Source organism: Alexandromys fortis, unplaced genomic scaffold (genome assembly GCF_014885135.2).
Source record: "Alexandromys fortis isolate MF-2015 unplaced genomic scaffold, M_Fortis_MF-2015_v1.1 scaffold_91, whole genome shotgun sequence".
Taxonomy (NCBI): Eukaryota; Metazoa; Chordata; class Mammalia; order Rodentia; family Cricetidae; genus Alexandromys; species Alexandromys fortis.
Genome location: NW_026067968.1, coordinates 5,865,472 through 5,884,087, shown reverse-complemented (window position 1 = coordinate 5,884,087; position 18,616 = coordinate 5,865,472). Strand labels below are relative to the sequence as shown.

The 18,616-nt window shown below is 42.6% G+C and overlaps 1 protein-coding gene across 3 annotated transcripts in view; it reads right to left on the bottom strand.

The window, feature by feature from the left end:
* Tecpr2 (tectonin beta-propeller repeat containing 2) overlaps positions 1-18,616 on the bottom strand; it is a 97,990-nt gene that overhangs the window by 77,027 nt on the left and 2,347 nt on the right. For all 3 annotated transcript variants that reach the window (XM_050154621.1, XM_050154624.1, XM_050154623.1), the window contains exon 2: positions 10,344-10,631. In XM_050154621.1, coding sequence (XP_050010578.1) covers positions 10,344-10,562 — 219 coding nt within the window. In that variant the 5' untranslated portion in view covers positions 10,563-10,631. The remainder of the gene's footprint in view (positions 1-10,343; positions 10,632-18,616) is intronic.

The following is an 18,616-nucleotide window of genomic DNA, read 5'->3' as shown; positions in this document are numbered from 1 at the left end:
AACCCTAAAAAAAAAAAAAAAAAAAAAAAAAAAAAAAAAAAAAAAAAAAGAGTTAGTAATAAGCCTAAACTATTGGCTGAGCATTTATAATTTATATTAAGCCTCTGAGTCAGTTATTTGGACCAGGCGGTAGGAGCAGGAACCATCCAATTACAAGCAGTAACAATAATCATCTGCTCCATTCAGCATCAAGCACTGAGTTTTTCTCTCACTTTAAAGATGCTACAGCCAGACAATTAATCTGAAGAGAGCCTGTGTTGTAATCTCACTTGCAGAGGCAAATAAACCCATCTGTAGAGAAGTCTGGATTCTCATACTTTTCTATCAAATAGATCAAGTATGAGAGGGAGGTCATAGGAGAATATGGTCAGGCCTGACAGGTACAGAAAGACAGATAGGTAATGTTGCTGCCCTGGATGACATTCAGTCAAACAACACAAAATGCTTTGATATGATATTCTTCTTGGCTGTTACTGACCCTATGTTACCCAGGCTGGTCTCATTCTTTTCGAGATAGGGTTTCTCTGTGTAGCCCTGGCTGTATCACAAGTGTTGGGATTACAGAGTGTACTACCACACTCAGTTAAAATTCTGTTTTCATGTGTGAATATGAAATGTGATCTTGCATATATGATGACACATTGGGAAGACATTGTCATCAGCATCTCTGCAGCTCTGATGTACCTCTCTCTGACTACATATCCATCTCACCAAAACCCTGCTTTCAAATTGGGATTAAGTCTTCCCTTGTTTTTAATCATACCTTTTCCTAAAGTATATGCCCCCTTGAACACTGGAGTGGGTCATTCCTAATGGTGATTTAGCACATGAAGGTCTGGCCCTAACCTTCATGACCCAGATACTCAATCTTTTTGGTGTCTGCTGTTCATCAGCCAAGGAGACTGACTAATGACAATATCTGAGAGATTAGAGATTTAGTAAAAAAGCCACTTTGTTATTTTATAATAAATGAATGGCTATGCAAAGAATGCCCAGAGGAGTGACCTATGTATTCTACCCCCACAGTCTATCAACAAGTTCTGTGGAATACTTGGCAAGAAGGGAACAATTTCTGATCAAATATCATGTTCACAGACCACAAGGGTTGAAGCACAGACCTTGAATAGAGCTGTCCCTCTGTGGACACAGCAGACAGTCCCTTCCTTCTGTCATTCTCTTTTCTGGTATAGAAGCAGTCCTTTCTCAATCTGGCCTGGGAGACATTCTTCTGCTTGCTTATTTGGGATGTGTATCTGTGTGTGCACACATGCTGTGTACGCTGGGTACAGGTAAGAGGGTAACTTGCAGGAATAGGTTTTCTTCTTGCTCTATGTGGGTCCTCCAGATTGAACTCAGGTCACAGGTCCTTACCCATCAAGTCACCTTGCTGTTTCTTTCAGATAACTCTGGCCACCTGTGATCTAATCTATTGTGTGTTAAATCTCCTGCCTCCCTTATTCTCAACTTCCTACACCACATATTGCTGTCTTCTGACTAGCAATAAAACCTCCTGAAACAGAAATCCAATAATAAAAAACGTGAAGACCGGGAAGATGCAAATTGGCAACTCCCAGTACTCAGGAGATTGGGCCAAGAGGACTGCCATGAGTTCAAGGCCAGCCTGAACAATAAAGTGAGACTGTCTCAAAAGGAAGCAAAGCTGGTAAGGAAGATTTGATTTGAAAGGTGCCTGGACTGGCTTTCTGGGCCTACACCAAAGCATCAGGCTGGCTCCACCCACCTTCTCAGGCACCTTGGCAGGCTGCTTTTCCTTTATATGTGGACAAAACCACATCAGGAGAAAGCACTCTTTGTGAGCTGGCTCATGGGAACCATGAAGTCTGACAAAGGTTTCATTATGAGCATCTTGTGGTGAGCCAAAGCTTAAACTTCAGCAGAACCTGCTAGCATATCAAATACCTGGTATGTGCAAAATATTCTGACATAGTTAAGAAGGCCAAATAAGATAGAGTTTCATAAAATTTGCCTTTTTCCTTCTTCACTAACAAAGAGCGACTGTTAAGAGTTCTCACACAACCTTGCTGCCTCCTCTGGCAACTTCCTTAACTCACAATGAAGTAAGGAGTGATACTGGCTGAAGGGGAAGCACAGGCCTGAAGCTCAGAGAGCCTAAACAACAGGATGAGGCAAATGACTCAGGAAGGAGGACACCTAGATTGCCAGCACACAACCCCAATACTTAAAATGCTGACAAAATCACCATATGAAGTGAAACAGGATCCAGCCCACTTTCCTTCTATGTCCATATTCAATGCTGCAGGCCATTTATCAGAAAACATCCTGTAGTACAGCTTGCCCAGTCCTAACTCCAGCCCAATTCAAACTCAAAAAGTAGAACCAATAGTGGTCTCAAATAGTTTAGACAAGAGATCCTCAGCCTATACACATCTATAATGACTCCAGTGTCCAAATACACTGTGGCTGTCTCCCCTTGGCTCTGTGCCAGTAATCTGCCCTGCCCTTGTTTGTACTAATGCCACACTGCCTTAGCTACTGAAGTTTTGTAATTTGTTTCCCATGAGCTCATTGTCTCACATCTCATTCTTTTGAACTACTATACTGGCTATTTTACTTGTTACAATTTCATCTACACTTTAAAATCAGTTTGTTAATTTCCATGAAAAACAAATTGTGGGGATGCCAAGAACATGGCTCGATTTGGTAGAGTATTTGCTTGGCACACATGAAGTCCTGGGTTTGACCTCCCCCCAGCACTACATAAACCAGGTATAGTAGCACACATCTGTAATCCCAGCACTTGGGGGACACAGGAAGAAAGACCAGGAGTTAAAAGATATCCTTGACTATACAGTGAATGCATACAAGATCCCCTCTGAAAAAGAAAAATAACAACAACAAAAGTCCTCACATGCACACACAGACATAAATTTGGAATTAAACTGAACTAGGGGAATGAAGAACTATTATGTGGTTGGAATGGAAAGATTTTAAGATGTCAGAGGTTAATAGTGCACTTGCTACTCTTCTGGAGAACCTGGGATCAGTACCCAGTACCCACAAGACAGCTCACAATCATCTGTGATTCCAGTTCCAAGAAATCCAAAATGAGGGTGTGCCAAGACAGATAGCCCAGGCTGGCCTGGAATGTATTACAAAGCCCACAATGGCTTTAAACAGATCGATCTTCTGCCTCAGACTCCTAAATAAGGAGACAGGAGGCATTATCAAAAATTTTTGAAAATTAAATTCTTAGCTGTAGCACAATTAATAAAAAAAAAAAAAACAGAGACAGAAATTGGGGTCCAACCTGAAGGTCAGAAAAGCAAAACAGCCAGCCACTGACTCTTACTTCTACCTCAGTCTAAAATGGCGATTCTGCCTCCAGGAATCTCAGAATGAGACTGTGTATGTGAGCTGTCTCCTCCTGTCTTATATTTCTCTATAGGGCTGGAATTAAAGGTTTCTATAGTAAACTAGTGTGGCTACTGGGATTAGAGGTGTGTGTCACCACTGCCTGGTCTGTAAGACTGATCAGTGCTGCTGTTTTACTCTCTGAACTTCAGGCAAGCTTTATGCCATTAATGAATTGGAACAACCCATGGTAAGGACATGTGAGGGCCTCCATGTTACAATGATACCAACACATCAATGAGCAGACATCATAGGCCTCTAATCACCAGATCCAGGAGTTACTTTCATAGGGAATGGCAAAGGAAGACATTAGACACACACCTTTAGCTGCATGGAGAGACAAATTTCTGCATCACTTTAGAAACTATACCAGATTGAACTGAATGAAACATTCATCACTTTCTGAACCCTGACTCTTTGGACTGAAAAACAGAATGGACATGACCAGGCTCAGGGGCTTTACAATCCTCCTGCTAGAATGGACCACTACAGGAGGATCAACATACTGTGTTGGCGTGCTCATGAAATGTTTGTTAAGTGTCATGTTCCCAGCTGGATGTTCCCTGGACTTCCTGCTAATTGCTACCACACCTCTTGACACCGTTAGCCCCTTGACCGGTTTGTTCTGCTTCGTTTGCTTGATATTTTACTTAGCTTACTTCTCTTATTTTTCTGGTCTTTTCTTTAGACTTGTAGCTTCACAAAGGCAGAGACTGCCCACAGTGTGTTTTACACAGATCGAGGACCTGGCATGAGAGAGAATACTGACTCCAAAGATAGCTGCTGACTGAATTTGCTGGGAGAATAAGCATGGAGACATTGTGAAACTGAGAGCTAGGAACCCCCCTTGGGTATCAAACTATAGAGGAACCTGAAGGAGAGGCCAAGAAATTACAAGCTGAAGACTAAGCAAAGACACATCATGTATTTAGCTTCAAATCAGACAGTTGGAAACTCTAGTCCATCATCATCATACTTTTGGCCAATAAGAAAGAAGAAATTCTTGTGTTTCCATCTGCCCCCTCCCACCACCTGGGGGTGGGGAGCTGGTGGTGGAATTTCAAAGATACTACTCACAAAAGCACATACTAGCTATATTTACCACATTAAAGGTCTGCTTCCTTCTTTAGGACATAACTTCATTTTAAAAGATGCCATTTGGCTGGGCAGTGTTGGTGCATGCCTTTAATCCTAGCATTCAGGAGGCAAAGACAGGCAGATCTCTGAGTTCGAGGCCAGCCTGGTCTACACAGCAAATTCCAAGACAGCCAGAGCTACACAGAGAAACCCTGTCTTGAAAAAACGAAACAAAAAAGATGCTATTTCAAGGGATTGAGGCGATGACTCAGTGATTAAGAATGCTTAAGCTTGAGGATCTGAGTTCAACTCCCTAGCACCCAAGTTAAAAAAAAAAAAAAAAGGCAGGAATGTGTGTATATGACTATAACCCCAGCCCTGAAGTGCTGAGATAGATGGATCCTGGGACCTCAATGGTCAGCTAGCCTATGCAACATGGCCAGTTTCTGGTTCAGTAAAAGACTCTACAGTCAATCATGAAGGAAGCCAGGGCAGGTGAACAAGGCAGGAACTTGGAGACAGGAGCTGATGCAGAAGCCATGGACATCGGTGCATCTATGCTTCCGGGCTTGTTCCTCATGACGGCGTGTGCAGTCTACTGTCTTATGGCACCCAGGACTACTAGCCAATGGGCAGCAAAGACTACAGTGAGATGCACCATGCCAGACAGTTGAGAAGCAGAGGCAGGTGGAGCTCAGAGCTCAAGGCAAGCCTGGTGTACAGAGCTAGTTCTAGGACAGCCTACACAGAAAAACCCTGTCCTGAAAAACTAAAGCGGGGGAGGGGAGTGCTTACCCTAGTGGGTACATTGCTCAGTTGAAGTTCCATCTTTCAAAAAAACTCTAGCTTGTATGAAGTTGACATGAACCTAACCAGTACACTCTTTAACCTATTTTCTTTACTTTTCTTTTTCTTTTTTTTTTTTTTTTTAACAATTTTTACCTTAACTTTATTTTATGTGCATTGGTGTGAAGATGTGAGATCCTGAGGAAGTGGAGTTTACAGGCAGTTGTGAGTTGCCATGTGGGTGCTGAGAATTGAACCCAGGTCCTCTGGATAAGCATCCGGTGCTCTTAACGGATGAGCCATCTCTCCAGCCCCTTTAACTCATTTTCTAAGACAGGATCTCTAGCTGATCTTGGAGCTCACCTTTTCAGCTAGACTGTCCGGCTGGTCAATAAGCCCCCAGAATCCCTCTATCTCTGGCCCTCAGTGCTGGAACTGGAGGCTTTTTTGTGTAGTGCTGTAGATCTGAATTTGAATCCTCCTGCTTTGTGCAGCAAGTACTTCCCCAACTAGGCTATCGCCCCAGCCCTATCCTGTTACTTTTAACTTACTTTGTACCATTGCATTTTAATTGAATTTCTGTCTAGTGCTATATTTATTTCACTCTTTCTGTTTGAGTATGGCATGGTATGTATGTGTTGTATTGTGCGTGGTGTATGTACCTGTTAGTATAGATGTGTACATGTGAGTACACATGAACATGTGTGTGCATGCATGTAGAGCCTCAGAGGTTGATGTTGGGTGTCTTTCTTCAATTGCTTTAAAAATTGCTTTACATTTACTTGTTTATTTTGTGTGTGTGAATAAGCACATCCTATGTACACATGTAGAGGTCCAAGGACAAACTGTAGAAACTGATTCTCTCCTTCCACTACACGGGTTCCAAGCAGCAAGTGCCTTTACCTGAGGATCATACTCCCAGTTCATCATCTTTGTTTTCAGCAGGGTCTCTCACTGAAACTGAACCTCTGGCTGGCCAATGAGCTTCAGGGATCAAACACATACACACACACACACACACACACACACACACACACATCACACAAAGTAACAGGCACATTCTTCTATGCTTTGCCTTCATCTTTTTGTGAATTTGCTCTGACAATTTCTGTCTTTTAGATATATTTGAATCATTTGCACTTAAATACTTGTATATGTAGTAAATAAATATGCATATTTAACCCGGGGGTGCATAGGCTTGTACTTAGTAAGCATGTGCTCTACCACACTGAGCTGCATCCCTAACTCACATATACTTTTCACCTCTGCAAACAGAATATATGATCCTTAGCACCATATAGCACCCCACTCATGTTATAACTGTCTTTCATATGACTTATCTACATACATCGATTTCAACTGTCAAATATATCTTAAAGAACTCAATATAGAAAAAATAACCTGGGCATTTTATTTCCTTAAGAATTTACTCTAGGGGCTGGAGAGGTGGCTCAGAGGTTAAGAGCACTGGCTGCTCTTCCAGAGGTCCTGAGTTCAATTCCCAGCAACCACATGGTGGCTCACAACCATCTGTACTGAGATCTGGCGCCCTCCTCTGACGTGTGGGCATACATGGAGGCAGAATGTTGTATACATAATAAATAAATAAATCTTTAAAAAAAAAAAGAATTTACTCTAACTGTTCTTTCATTCCTGATGCTGTTCCCTCTGAAGGATTTCCTTAAACAATAACTTCAGAGCAGATATTGAAAATCAATATTCTGTTTTCCTTTAACTAAGAAAACTTTGCTTCCCATCCCTCCTTTTCCTTCTCTTCTATGTGTTTAATTATTTGTTGTATAAAACTCTGGCAGGCCTGAACTGCTGTGTAGAACTGGCTGGCCTCACTCACAATCTCAGGAGGCTACCTCAGCCTCTGAAAGCTAGGATCACGGGTTTTTACCTTGGTTTTTCTGAGAGAGGGTCTCACTCAGTAGTCCAGGTTAACCTTAAAATCACAGCAATCTGCCTGTCTAGCTTGTCAAGTACTAGGATTCCAGGTGTGAGCTATGACACCCAGATATCTCTTGTTTATAACAGACATTTCGAGGCTAGGAAATTCTTGGAAGTTTTGTTTAAGAGAGGTCTTGCTGTGTTGTTTGGGGACTCAAGTGATCCTGTTACCACAGGTTCTCATGTAGCTGAGACAAGTGTGTGCTACCATCCTCAGCTGGGTAGTTCTTTCAGAATATATGCTACTGTCTTCTGATTTCTAAGGGAAATGTACAGTCATTCAAATCACCATCCCCTACAGGTAATAGGCTACTTTTTCTAGTTATGTTTAAGAGTTTTGTTTTTGTTTGTTTGTTCTGTTTGAGACAGGGGCTCTCTAATAGGCCTGATTGTCCTGGAACTCGCTGTGTAGAACAGGTTGCCCTTGAACTCACAGAGATCCACTTGCCTTTGTCACACCAGTGCTAGGATTAACGACATGCGGTGCCACCATGTGCAGCCTAAGAGTTTTTCTTATCCTTAGCAGTTTAAGCTCTATGTCTCTGTCAGTAACTTCAGTTTATTTTGCTAGGGTTCATCTTTCATTCATAACTCTTCCTTGTTAACTGAAGATTTGAGAAATTTTTGATATATTAAATTTGTAATTATAGTTTAAATATTAAATATGATTATCTTCAATGTTTGGGGGACTTGAGCAGTCGAATCTGTTAAATATTATCCACCAAATAAATAAATAAGTAAATAGCAATGGGAAATGGGCATGGTGGTGCTTGCCAACAATCCCAGAACTTAAGAGGCCGACGTAGGAGGATCACAAGCTTGAGGCTAGTTTAAGCTACATGGTGAATTCCAGGCTAGTTTGGGCTACATCAGGATGGTATCTTGAACCACCTACCTACCTAACTAAAAACAACAAGAGCAACAATTTTTCTTTTTAAGTTATATAATGCATATGTGTATAAGCGTTTTGCTTATATATACATATGTGTACCACATGCATGGCTGATGCTCTTGGGAGTTCAGAAGATTCCCTGGAACTAGAATTAGGGATGGTTGTGCGTCACTATGAGGGTGCTGGAAACCGAACCCAGGTCCTCTATAAAAGTCTTAACTGCTGGGCCATCTCTCTAGCCCCTACAATAGTTTTGTTGCTATTGTTGTTTTCAGTACTGAGGACTGAACCCAGTGGCTTGTATGCATCTAGGCAAGCATGCCACTGCTAAGCTACATTAGTTCAGACTAGAGAGTCTGCCAAGTTCAAATGCCAGTGTCGTCACTTACTATCATCCACCAGGCATAACTTAGGGCACCTGGAATCTTAACTCAGAATAAGTCATAAGGTCATGGGTTCCAGGGCTATATACATAGAGAGTTTTTGTTTTGTGGGGTTTTTTTGTTTGCTTGTTTGTTTTGTTTTTCGAGACAGGAATCCTTTGTATAACCCTGGCTGTCCTAGAACTAACTCTATAGATCGAGCTGGCCTCTGCATCCTGGATGCTGGGGTTAAAGGCTTGTGGCACCACCGCCCAGCTTGTTTTTATTTTAAGACTAAAGCTATGTACTTGGTAAGCTACAGAAGCTCACTAAATGGTGACAGCTGTACCAGGCCATTCACATACCCATACAGCACTCAGAAATGCTTGAGTCGACATATGAGAATCAGGAGCTCTGTGTATAGAAGTCACTTTATTTAAGATGTGTATAGTCTGGGACTATGTCAATGATTACCATAAATCTTTTGCAGAATAATCTCAAGAGAGTAGAATTTAAGTTAGATAGTGAGTGTGGGACCCTCACCCCTTATTCTCAAAGGGACGAGAAGAAATTTCCTAGCAGAATGTTTTCCTAGGAAGATAGTGGCCTTGCCCACTCCTACCCGGGAGATTCCAAGCACAGTGTCACTTAGCCCAGCCAGCCAGTCACCTGGTGATAAAGAAGCAGGATGGGACAGAGCAAAAGACCTTGCACCCATGCCAAAAGCAGCTTCAAAAAGCCTCTTTGTAGTTACACCTTTAAAAACTTACCCCACAGAGGATATACAACCCCTCTCTACCTCACTGCAGTGGGGTCAGAGATGGGTTCCAAACATGCTTGTATTATGCTAATTAAACCTTGCTTATTACAGTCTGGGCCTCTCTGGTGGTCTCTCTCTGGGGGTCGTAATCTGGGCACAACACTGAGAAACAAACTTTGTTAGCAATTGGTAAACATTGTTCTGTTTGTTTGTTTTTCAAGAGTTTCTTGGTGTAGCCCTGGCTGTCCTGGAACTCACTACATAGACCAAGCTGGCCTCAGACTCAGAGATCTGCCTGCCTCTGCCTCGTGTGTGCTGGGACTAAAGGTGTGTACCACCACTGCCTGGTGTGATAGGTAAACATTTAAATGTCCTTGTAAAGTGAGGAAAGACTTTTAGAGACAGAGGTCTGTGAGGGCCCACAGAGGCCAAAGGTCAGAGAGACTTGTTTTGTGCTTCTAATTCAAACAGAAGTCCCACCTAGTTGTAAATCAAGAGTTCTGCTCTCTCAAGGCTATTGTAAATAGGTGTGGCTAGTTGCCAGACCTAGTGCTCCTGAAACAGGGAAGTAGTTGGTTCCAGCTTAAAACAAAAGTCTAAGGATCCAACTAAGCTCTGTTCCCTTTATGAAAATAACTTGGGATTCCACCCAGGGAGTGGTTTGCCAACAGAGGAGTCGAGGGCAGGAGTGAGGAATGTACCTCAGGCCTTTCAATTTGTCTGTTAATGCAAGTCCTTTTGTTCTACTCCTACCTTTTGAAATTAGGGGTATATTAAACTGTTGGATATTAAACGCGGTTGAATTTTCAGTAGTCACTGAAATTCCCTCCCAATACTATTCTGTGTGTTTCTGTGTTTTATTATTTTTGTACACGTCTTTGTATTCTTTACTATATTTCTAAATTCGCAGGCCTCATCTTTGGAAGAAAGGTATTTTTGTCGAGGCTGGCCCCTGACAGAGGTGAGGAAAGAAAAACACCAATATTTAGTTGGAGTGAGGTATGAAGCTGGAGGCCAGCAAGTCAAAGGTAAAGTGCCCCATGTAGCACAGGTAGAACACAGTGGAGAAACAGCAGCTACGGCTGGCACATAATCAGATGCAAAGGAAAACAAGACTTACTTCAAAGTTGTACTTCTTCATCTGGTTGAGGTGCCGACAGTACAAGTAGAGCATGCCGATGCTGCTGCCCACCGCAATGTAGTCCCCGTTGGCATCCAGGGCTGTGAGGTAGACCAGAATAGAGCGAAAGCCCCTCTGGATCTTTGTGGGAATGGCATTGAGGAGATAGTACAAAGGGCAGAATTCTCGGAATGTTACAGGTTCTGATATCGATGCCATGGTCAAGGTTTTCACCGATGTTCTTCAGGCAGAAGGAATGCTTATTCATCATCTAGGGAAACCTGCAGGCTACAGAATACAGCATTGTAACTCAGTGAGTGCCTTGTCATACCAAAAAGCCACAATGTTTAATAATGGAAACATGATATTTTCAACAGGAAAGAATCATGGTTGGGAGGCGAGAGGGTAACAAAGATGTCTTAATGGTTAAAAGCATGTAACGCACTTGCAGAATACTCACTCAACTTTGGGAAATACCCAAGTCAGGTAGCCTACAACCTCCTGTAACTCCAGCTCCATGGGATGCCCTCTACTGGCCACCACTCATATTGCACTCACATGCACATACCCCCCCCCCCATACAGAGGCACATTCACATAATTTAAAATAAAAATAAACGCCAGGCGGTGGTGGCGCATGCCTTTAATCCAAGCACTTGAGAGGTAGAGCCAGTCTGATCTCTGTGAGTTTGAGGCCAGCCTGAACTATAAGAGTTAGTTCCAAGACAGGCTCCAAAGCTACAGAGAAACCCTGTCCCAAAAAAACAAAATAAACAACCAAACTGGGATGATAGAGACAGCTCAGTGGTTCTTCCGGAGGACCTGGGCGGAATCACCAGCACCCTCATTATGGCTCACAATCATGTGGTTCCAGTTCCAGGGGCCTGAAGCTCTCTTTTGGCCTCTATAGGCAAAGCATGCATGTGCTGCAGATTTACATGCAGGCAAAATCCATACATGTGAAATAATAATGATATTATAAAGAAAAATTAATTACTGACACTATAGTCAACACAGTGGTAGAACAGAAGAGCATAAAGCATAATTCTTTTCAAGGAGTTTATGATCTAGCCAGAAAGGCAGTGCAACAACAAAGAGATACAAAACTATAGGAATTAATCATGGGCATCCATGAGAAGATCAGGATTAGTGTGAACTAAAGTAAGCCAGGAGGCAGCTCTCTTGAGAAGACTCCACAACTCAAGTATGTGCTGTCCTTTTCCTAAGTGCACATCTCTCTCCTCTCTTCTCTCTTCTCTCTTCTCTCTCTCTCTCTCTCTCTCTCTCTCTCTCTCTCTCTCTCTCTCTCATAAATGGTCCCAATAGTCATGCCTAAATTCATTTTCATACTTCTTTAACAGTCAGAAGAATACTTGTAATCCCAGCACTCAAAAGACTGCAGCAAGTGTATTGCTGTTAGTTCAGATTTAGACAGTAAGCTTCAGGTTAGCCTGGGCTACAGTGAAAACAATCTCAAAACAAATCAATCTCCAACTTTTCTCAACTGACTCTAGCTCTGCTTCAATCCCCACCCCCCAGAAAAAGAGTCTTGTAAAGACTCCACCGAAAACATCCAGCAATGATGTCCCACCTGTCTGAGTAGGACACACGAGAAAGCCTGTATTAGAACAATAAGCCCACTCTAAAGAAATAACCCCCTCCTCGTTAATGTCTGGTTCCCATAGAGATCAGCCACGTTTGAACCCATGCACCCTGCAGCTCCTACCTGCTCATTCATGCACTAAATCAAGATACTCTATACTCACCAGCACCTGTGGTTAACCTTGCCCTGCCCGGGCATGAGGTGGCCTCTTCCCCAACTTTCAGAAGACGGCACTGAAGTGAGAGACTCAGTTGAGACCACTGAGCTGAGCTTGAATCTCAGTCTTTCCCCTTAGTCCACAGCCCTTGGACATCACCCTGATATAACCAACAGGTGCACATTGTCATTCTGTCTGATTCAACCTGGAGGTATAGTTTACATCTTCAGGTTCTGTCCTAGTTAGAGTCACTATTGCTGTGATGAAACACCATGACTAAAAGCAAACTGGGGAGAAAAAAGATTTGACTGACAATTCCACATTGCTACTCATCACTAGATTAAGTCAGAGACAGGAACCTGGAGGCAGGAACTGATGCAGAGGACTAGCTTTCTTAAATAACCCAGAACCACCAGCCCAGGGGTGGCACCACCCATAATGGGCTGAGTCCACTCCCATCAATCAGTAATTTAGAAAATGCCCCACAGCCCATTACTTATGGAGGCATCTTCTCAACTGAGGCTTCCTCCAATCTGATAGCTATAGCTTGTGCCAAATAAACATAAAATTAGCCAGTACAAATTCAAGAAACTTTTTGTATGCCTAATTCACTGACATTTTGGGTTTTCTATTACTATATGCTTGAGTGACTGAGCCCTTAGTCCTCCTCTGATCAGGTTCATCAAACTCATTATTTTTTATTTATTTATTTATTTAGTTAGTTAGTTAGTTTTGTTTTTCGAAACAGGGTTTCTCTGTAGCTTTGGAGCCTGTCCTGGAACTAGCTCTTGTAGACCAGGCTGGCCTTGTACTCCCCGAGGTCTACCTGCCTCTGCCTCCTGAGTGCTGAGATTAAAGGCGTATGCCACCACCCGGCCATCAAACTCATTCTTACCTGAAGGTCTTGAATGATCTAAGTATTATTCGGCTTTTGCCATAAAGGGCCTCAACAAAGCTTCTCTACTAAAATACACAAGATATGCCTGGCCACCCACCCCAGCACAGCATGATCATGTTTGTCTACATATCTTCTTGCTTTGTTGTACATGTAAGCATGTACGTGCATGTGTACGTGCACGCATGTATGCCCAAGCACACAGGCACACAGCTTTGTAAGTCCCATGAGAGCAGAGGCCACAATGCCTCATTTACACCCTCTAGACCAGCATCAGAAAAAGGCTAGGAATGTCAGAGGCACTCAGCAACTATGCACTGAACAGATGAACAAATGATGAGAAAGGACAACAGATAGGGAAAGAATGATTGACAGAAATGGAACAGCAGCAAAATATCATCTTTTGTTGGGTGATGGTGGTGCACGTCTTTAATCCCAGCACTCGGGAGACAGAGGCAGATGAATCTCTGTAAGTTTGAGGCAAGCCTGGTCTACAAGACAGCCTAGTCTGCAAGGCTCCCCAATTAGAGGCCAGTGGGAACTACAAAGTGAATCTCAGGCCAGCCTGGGCTACATAGTAGACACTGACAAGACAAAACAAAAAGAATACATTATATGGATCAACTAAAATTCTCTTATCATAAATATTTTGATTTTATCATTATAAGTAGCAGATACATATCCAAGCTGTTGGGAACCGGTTTTAAAGATATTTTTATTTTTAAAAATGTATTATTATCATTATTAATATTACAAGTATGGGAGTTTTGCCTGCATGTATATCTGTGTACCATGTCTGGTACCTGCAGAGGCCAGAAGAGGTTATGAATCCCCTAGAACAGAAATTACAGACAATTGTGAGCCACCATACGCTGGGAGTCAAACTTAGGTTCTCTGCAAGAGCAGAGAAGTATCTTACCTGCTGACCCATCTCTCCAGCCCCTATTTTTAATTTTAATTGTGTGTATGTGAGTGTCTGAGTATATACACATGTATATATGCACATGCACTTGAAGGCACCATTGGAGGCCAGAACCAGAGTTACAAGCAGTTGTGAGCCACTTGAGATGGGTGCTGGGAACCTAACCCAGGTCCTCTGCAGAAGTAACAAGTACTCTTAACCTCTAAGCCCTTTCTCCAGACCCTTGTAAATATTTCAGAAGGTGGCAAAAGGCTGGTCCAGTGGAAGTGAATTAGTAATACTAACAGGAGCCGGGCGATGGTGGCGCACGCCTTTAATCCCAGCACTCGGGGGGCAGAGGCAGGCGGATCTCTGTGAGTTCGAGACCAGCCTGGAACAGAGCTAGTTCCAGGACAGGCTCCAAAGCCACAGAGAAACCCTGTCTCAAAAAAACAAAAAAAAAAAGTGGGGCTGGAGAGATGGCTCAGTGGTTAAGAGCATTGCCTGCTCTTCCAAAGGTCCTGAGTTCAATTCCCGACAACCACATGGTGGCTCACAACCATCTGTAAAGAGGTCTGGCGCCCTCTTCTGNCATTGCCTGCTCTTCCAAAGGTCCTGAGTTCAATTCCCGACAACCACATGGTGGCTCACAACCATCTGTAAAGAGGTCTGGCGCCCTCTTCTGGCCTTCAGGCATACAGACAGAATATTGTATACATAATAAATAAATAAATAAATATTTTTAAAAAAAGTAATACTAACAGGAACTTCAAGAGGTCAAGACATCGAAATTGTAAAATGCATTGCCAAACTGTCTTCCACAGCTGTCGTAATGATTTATGCTTTAAACATGTTTCTCCAAAGGACTTTCTGAGGTCAATAAGACACAGAATCCAAGAGTAAGACAGCCAGGAGGCCCACTGAATCTCTTTAGGTGGGGTTCTGGGAGAACTCAGTACCAGATCTGTTCCTTTCACCTAATGGGCAGATGGGAAATGGGCTGAAGTTGACTGACAAAACCGGCCAACAGAAGGCATGTCTGGGGTGGGCTTGGGAGAAATCAAGAGTTGTTTCCTCCCTGTCCTGTGACACATTTGATGAAAACCATTTAGACTCAACGAACACTCCTGACTAGTGTTTTTGTATTTCCTACGCTGCCTAATTTTCACACAAGCCTAAAGTTCCATTTTGCCCTACCTCAGGTTCAGACCCACTGCCATAACTAAACTGAGACTTTCTGCCACAGAAAAACAGCAGCACATTGGAGTATCTAATGACATCAGAGGGGGAAATGACTGGGGCTGAAGTCCCAAGGATCTCCTAAGATTAGCTGTGGGACCCTGGGGAAATTATTTAATTGCTCTAGATTGCCATTTACCCATCTGAAAATGGTTCGGAATATAAGCCAGGTACGGTGGCACACACCTGTAATCCTGGAGTGTAATCACACTACTAAAATTAACTTACTGAAAATGGCCACAGTTCTGAGTAGGTGGGCAAAGCCAGACTTTGAACCAAATGCTGCTCAGGTTGAAACCCTGGTGCTTACTAACCCTAATTTCCCCTCTAGCTCACCTTCACTTATTCTCTAAGCGCTAACACCAAGGACGGACGCCTTCTCCCCACTCAGGCTTTAGAATTCACTATCCCTCTACACAGAATGCTCTCCCCCAGAGATGTGGCTTCTTTTCATCCCTGGGGGCTCAGCTATAGAAAGGCCTTCCCAGGCCAGATCACTTATGAATATCTAAACTCTCCTTTCCATCCACATGGCCTTCATAATCCTCATCACAGCTTCTGATTCTTCACTTGCTAAATAACCTCTTCTGTGAGAAGGAATGCCAATTTAGCACAGAGATGTCTATAAATAATTGTTGAATGAATAAATAAAATGTTAACTTTTAGTCTTATTGAGAAAGAATATTCTCAATGCAACCCCCTTCCCTCTGCCCTGCCTCTGTTTTTTCTCTGCCTGATATCAAACACAAGGCCCTTGTTCTTGCTAGTGTTATACCCCAGCCCTTTTATTCCAGTCTTTAAGATAAATAATGCTAGGACCAGAGAGATGGCTCAGCAGGTGAGAGCACTTGCTGCTCTTCCAAAGGACATGGATTTGGTTCTTAGCACCTATCCACCAACTTGGCAACACTCCAGTACTAAGGAATCTGATGCCCTCTTTGGCCTCTTCAGGCATTGCATGTATATGGTACACATACGGATAGGCAGACGCTATAATGCATAAAAATATATAAGCAATGCTTCCTTGGCTATGAGTATTTCAGTTTAAAACACAAAAGTGAAGTTAAAAGTTATGGGCTAGAGAGACAGATCAGTGGTTAAGAGTGCTTGCTGCTCTTCCAGAGGACCTGAGTACAAATACCCACTTTGGATGGCTCACAACTTCTTGTAACTCTAGCTCCAGGGGATCTAACACCCTCTCCTAGCTCCATAGCACCCACATACTGGGGGAATGCACAAAACAAATAACCTTTTTTTTAAAAGTAAACCTTTTTTTTAAAAAGAAAGTTATAGGGGCTGGAGAGATGGCTCAGCAGTTAAGAGCATTGCCTGCTCTTCCAAAGGTCCTGAGTTCAATTCCCGACAACCACATGGTGGCTCACAGCCATCTGTAATGAGGTCTGGTGCTCTCTTCTGGCCTGCAGGCATACACACAGACAGAATATTGTATACATAATAAATAAATAAATAAATAAATAAATAAATAAATAAATAAATATTTAAAAAAAGAAAGCTATAATTTTCTCCCCATCCCCCATCAATTTCATAAACATGGAAGGTGGGCTATATCCAACCATCATTTTAATGAGCATTTCCCAAACCCAGAGCCCGGAGTAACCCAGAACAGAATTATGCACTCAGCAGTGTAATTGTCACCTGTCACTAGAGGCTCTGATAGCATTTATGTCTCAAGGACCTTCTCTAAACTCAATACAAAGTAACAATTATTCTTCTGTACAATTTTTGTCTTTTTTTTTCCTGTATTTTGTTTTGTTTTGTCTCAGTAGCCCATGGTCCTCACACTTCTTCCACGTGCTGAGATTACGGACAGAGACCTCCATCCATGCCCAGCTTTTTTGCCCCCATAGCTTCTTATTCTTTGTTGGTTTTGTGGTTTTTGGGATTTTGTTTTGTTTTGTTTTTGCTTTTGCTTTGTTTTCTTGAGAAAGGGTTTCTCTGTGCCGTTCTGGCAATCCTGGAACTTGCTCTGTAGATTAGACTGGTCAGAATTTACAGAGATCTGCCTGCCTCTGCCTCCTGAGTGCTAGGATTAAAGATGTGAGCCACCACCTCCTGGGCTTCTTTACTTTTTAATTATAATTGCTACATATATGTGTGTGTATAAGTTTGTAAATACAATCTGCTAAGATCATTTAGTGTAATCACAAATGGCTCTTACAATCCATCTTTAGTGTGGCTTTTAAGTTATTCATTTATTTTGATATACAGTCTCACACCATAGCTTTGGCTGGCCTAGAACTCCCAGGGATCATCTAGTTTAACTTCTTGTCTGCTGGGAGTACAATCATTCATTACCATGGCCAGTAGATGATGTATTAAGATTAATACCTTTAATCCCAGCACTCAGGAGACAGAGGCAGGAGGATCTTTGTGAGTTCGAGGCCAGCCTGGTCTACAGAATGAGTTCCAGGACCACCAGGACTACACAGAGAAACTTGTCTTGAAAAAACAAACAAACAAACAAAAATTTTATGGTGGAATGCAAAGGATCGGGGAATAATTTGTCTTAGAAATGAAATGCTGTTGCTTCCCTGCTTCTGTCCCTGCTGGCGAGCCAACTGTTCACAGGTTAAACCCAATCCAAGCGTTGAAACCAGACATCTGAAGAAAGCTCCATATCTAACTTCATCTCCATCTACATTTTCTGCTCCAGTTGCAAACTTTACATTCTTATTTATTTGTTACCTGTGTGTGTGTGTGTGTGTGTGTGTGTGTGTGTGTGAGAGAGAGAGAGAGAGAGAGAGAGAGAGAGAGAGAGAGAGAGAGAGAGAGAGATGCACATATGTAGGTGTATCTGTACCATGGTTTCTACGTGAAAGCCAGGGGACAACACTGTGAAGTCAGTTCTTTGTCTGCCTTTACATGGGTTCCAGGAATTGAACTCAAGTCACCAGGTTTGCAAGGCAAGTGTCTTCCCCCATGAGGCAGTATGCTGGCCCCTAAATGAGCTTGTAATCCCAGAACATGGGAGGTAGAGGAAGGATGATTGCCATAAATTCAAGGCCAGCTTGGTCTACACAAACCAATCAAAGTTTACACAGCCAGATTCTGCCAACCTCCACCCCCAACCAATGAACTAAAACAAAACCACAAACAAACAACTACTAGAGTACAGTACAATCAACACTGTACTCATCTTTGTTGGATTAATCTCTCTCTCAAAAACCCTGTGCTGAGGGCAAGTCTGTTGATAATCTGGGCTTTATAGCGAGAGCCTGTCCCCAAAACAAACAAAAAACTATGCCACGCTGCCCCAAGACTACAGCAAAGATTCACTGTAACTATTACGACAAGATCCAAAGCGTACATGCATGGGAAACAAACATGCAATCTAAACTTGCTTCTGCCTCAACAATTCATTTAAAAAGAAAGAAAGAAAGAAAGAAAGAAAGAAAGAAAGAAAGAAAGAAAGACAGACAGACAGACATATCCTGACTCCTGAAACTAAAGGTACACAC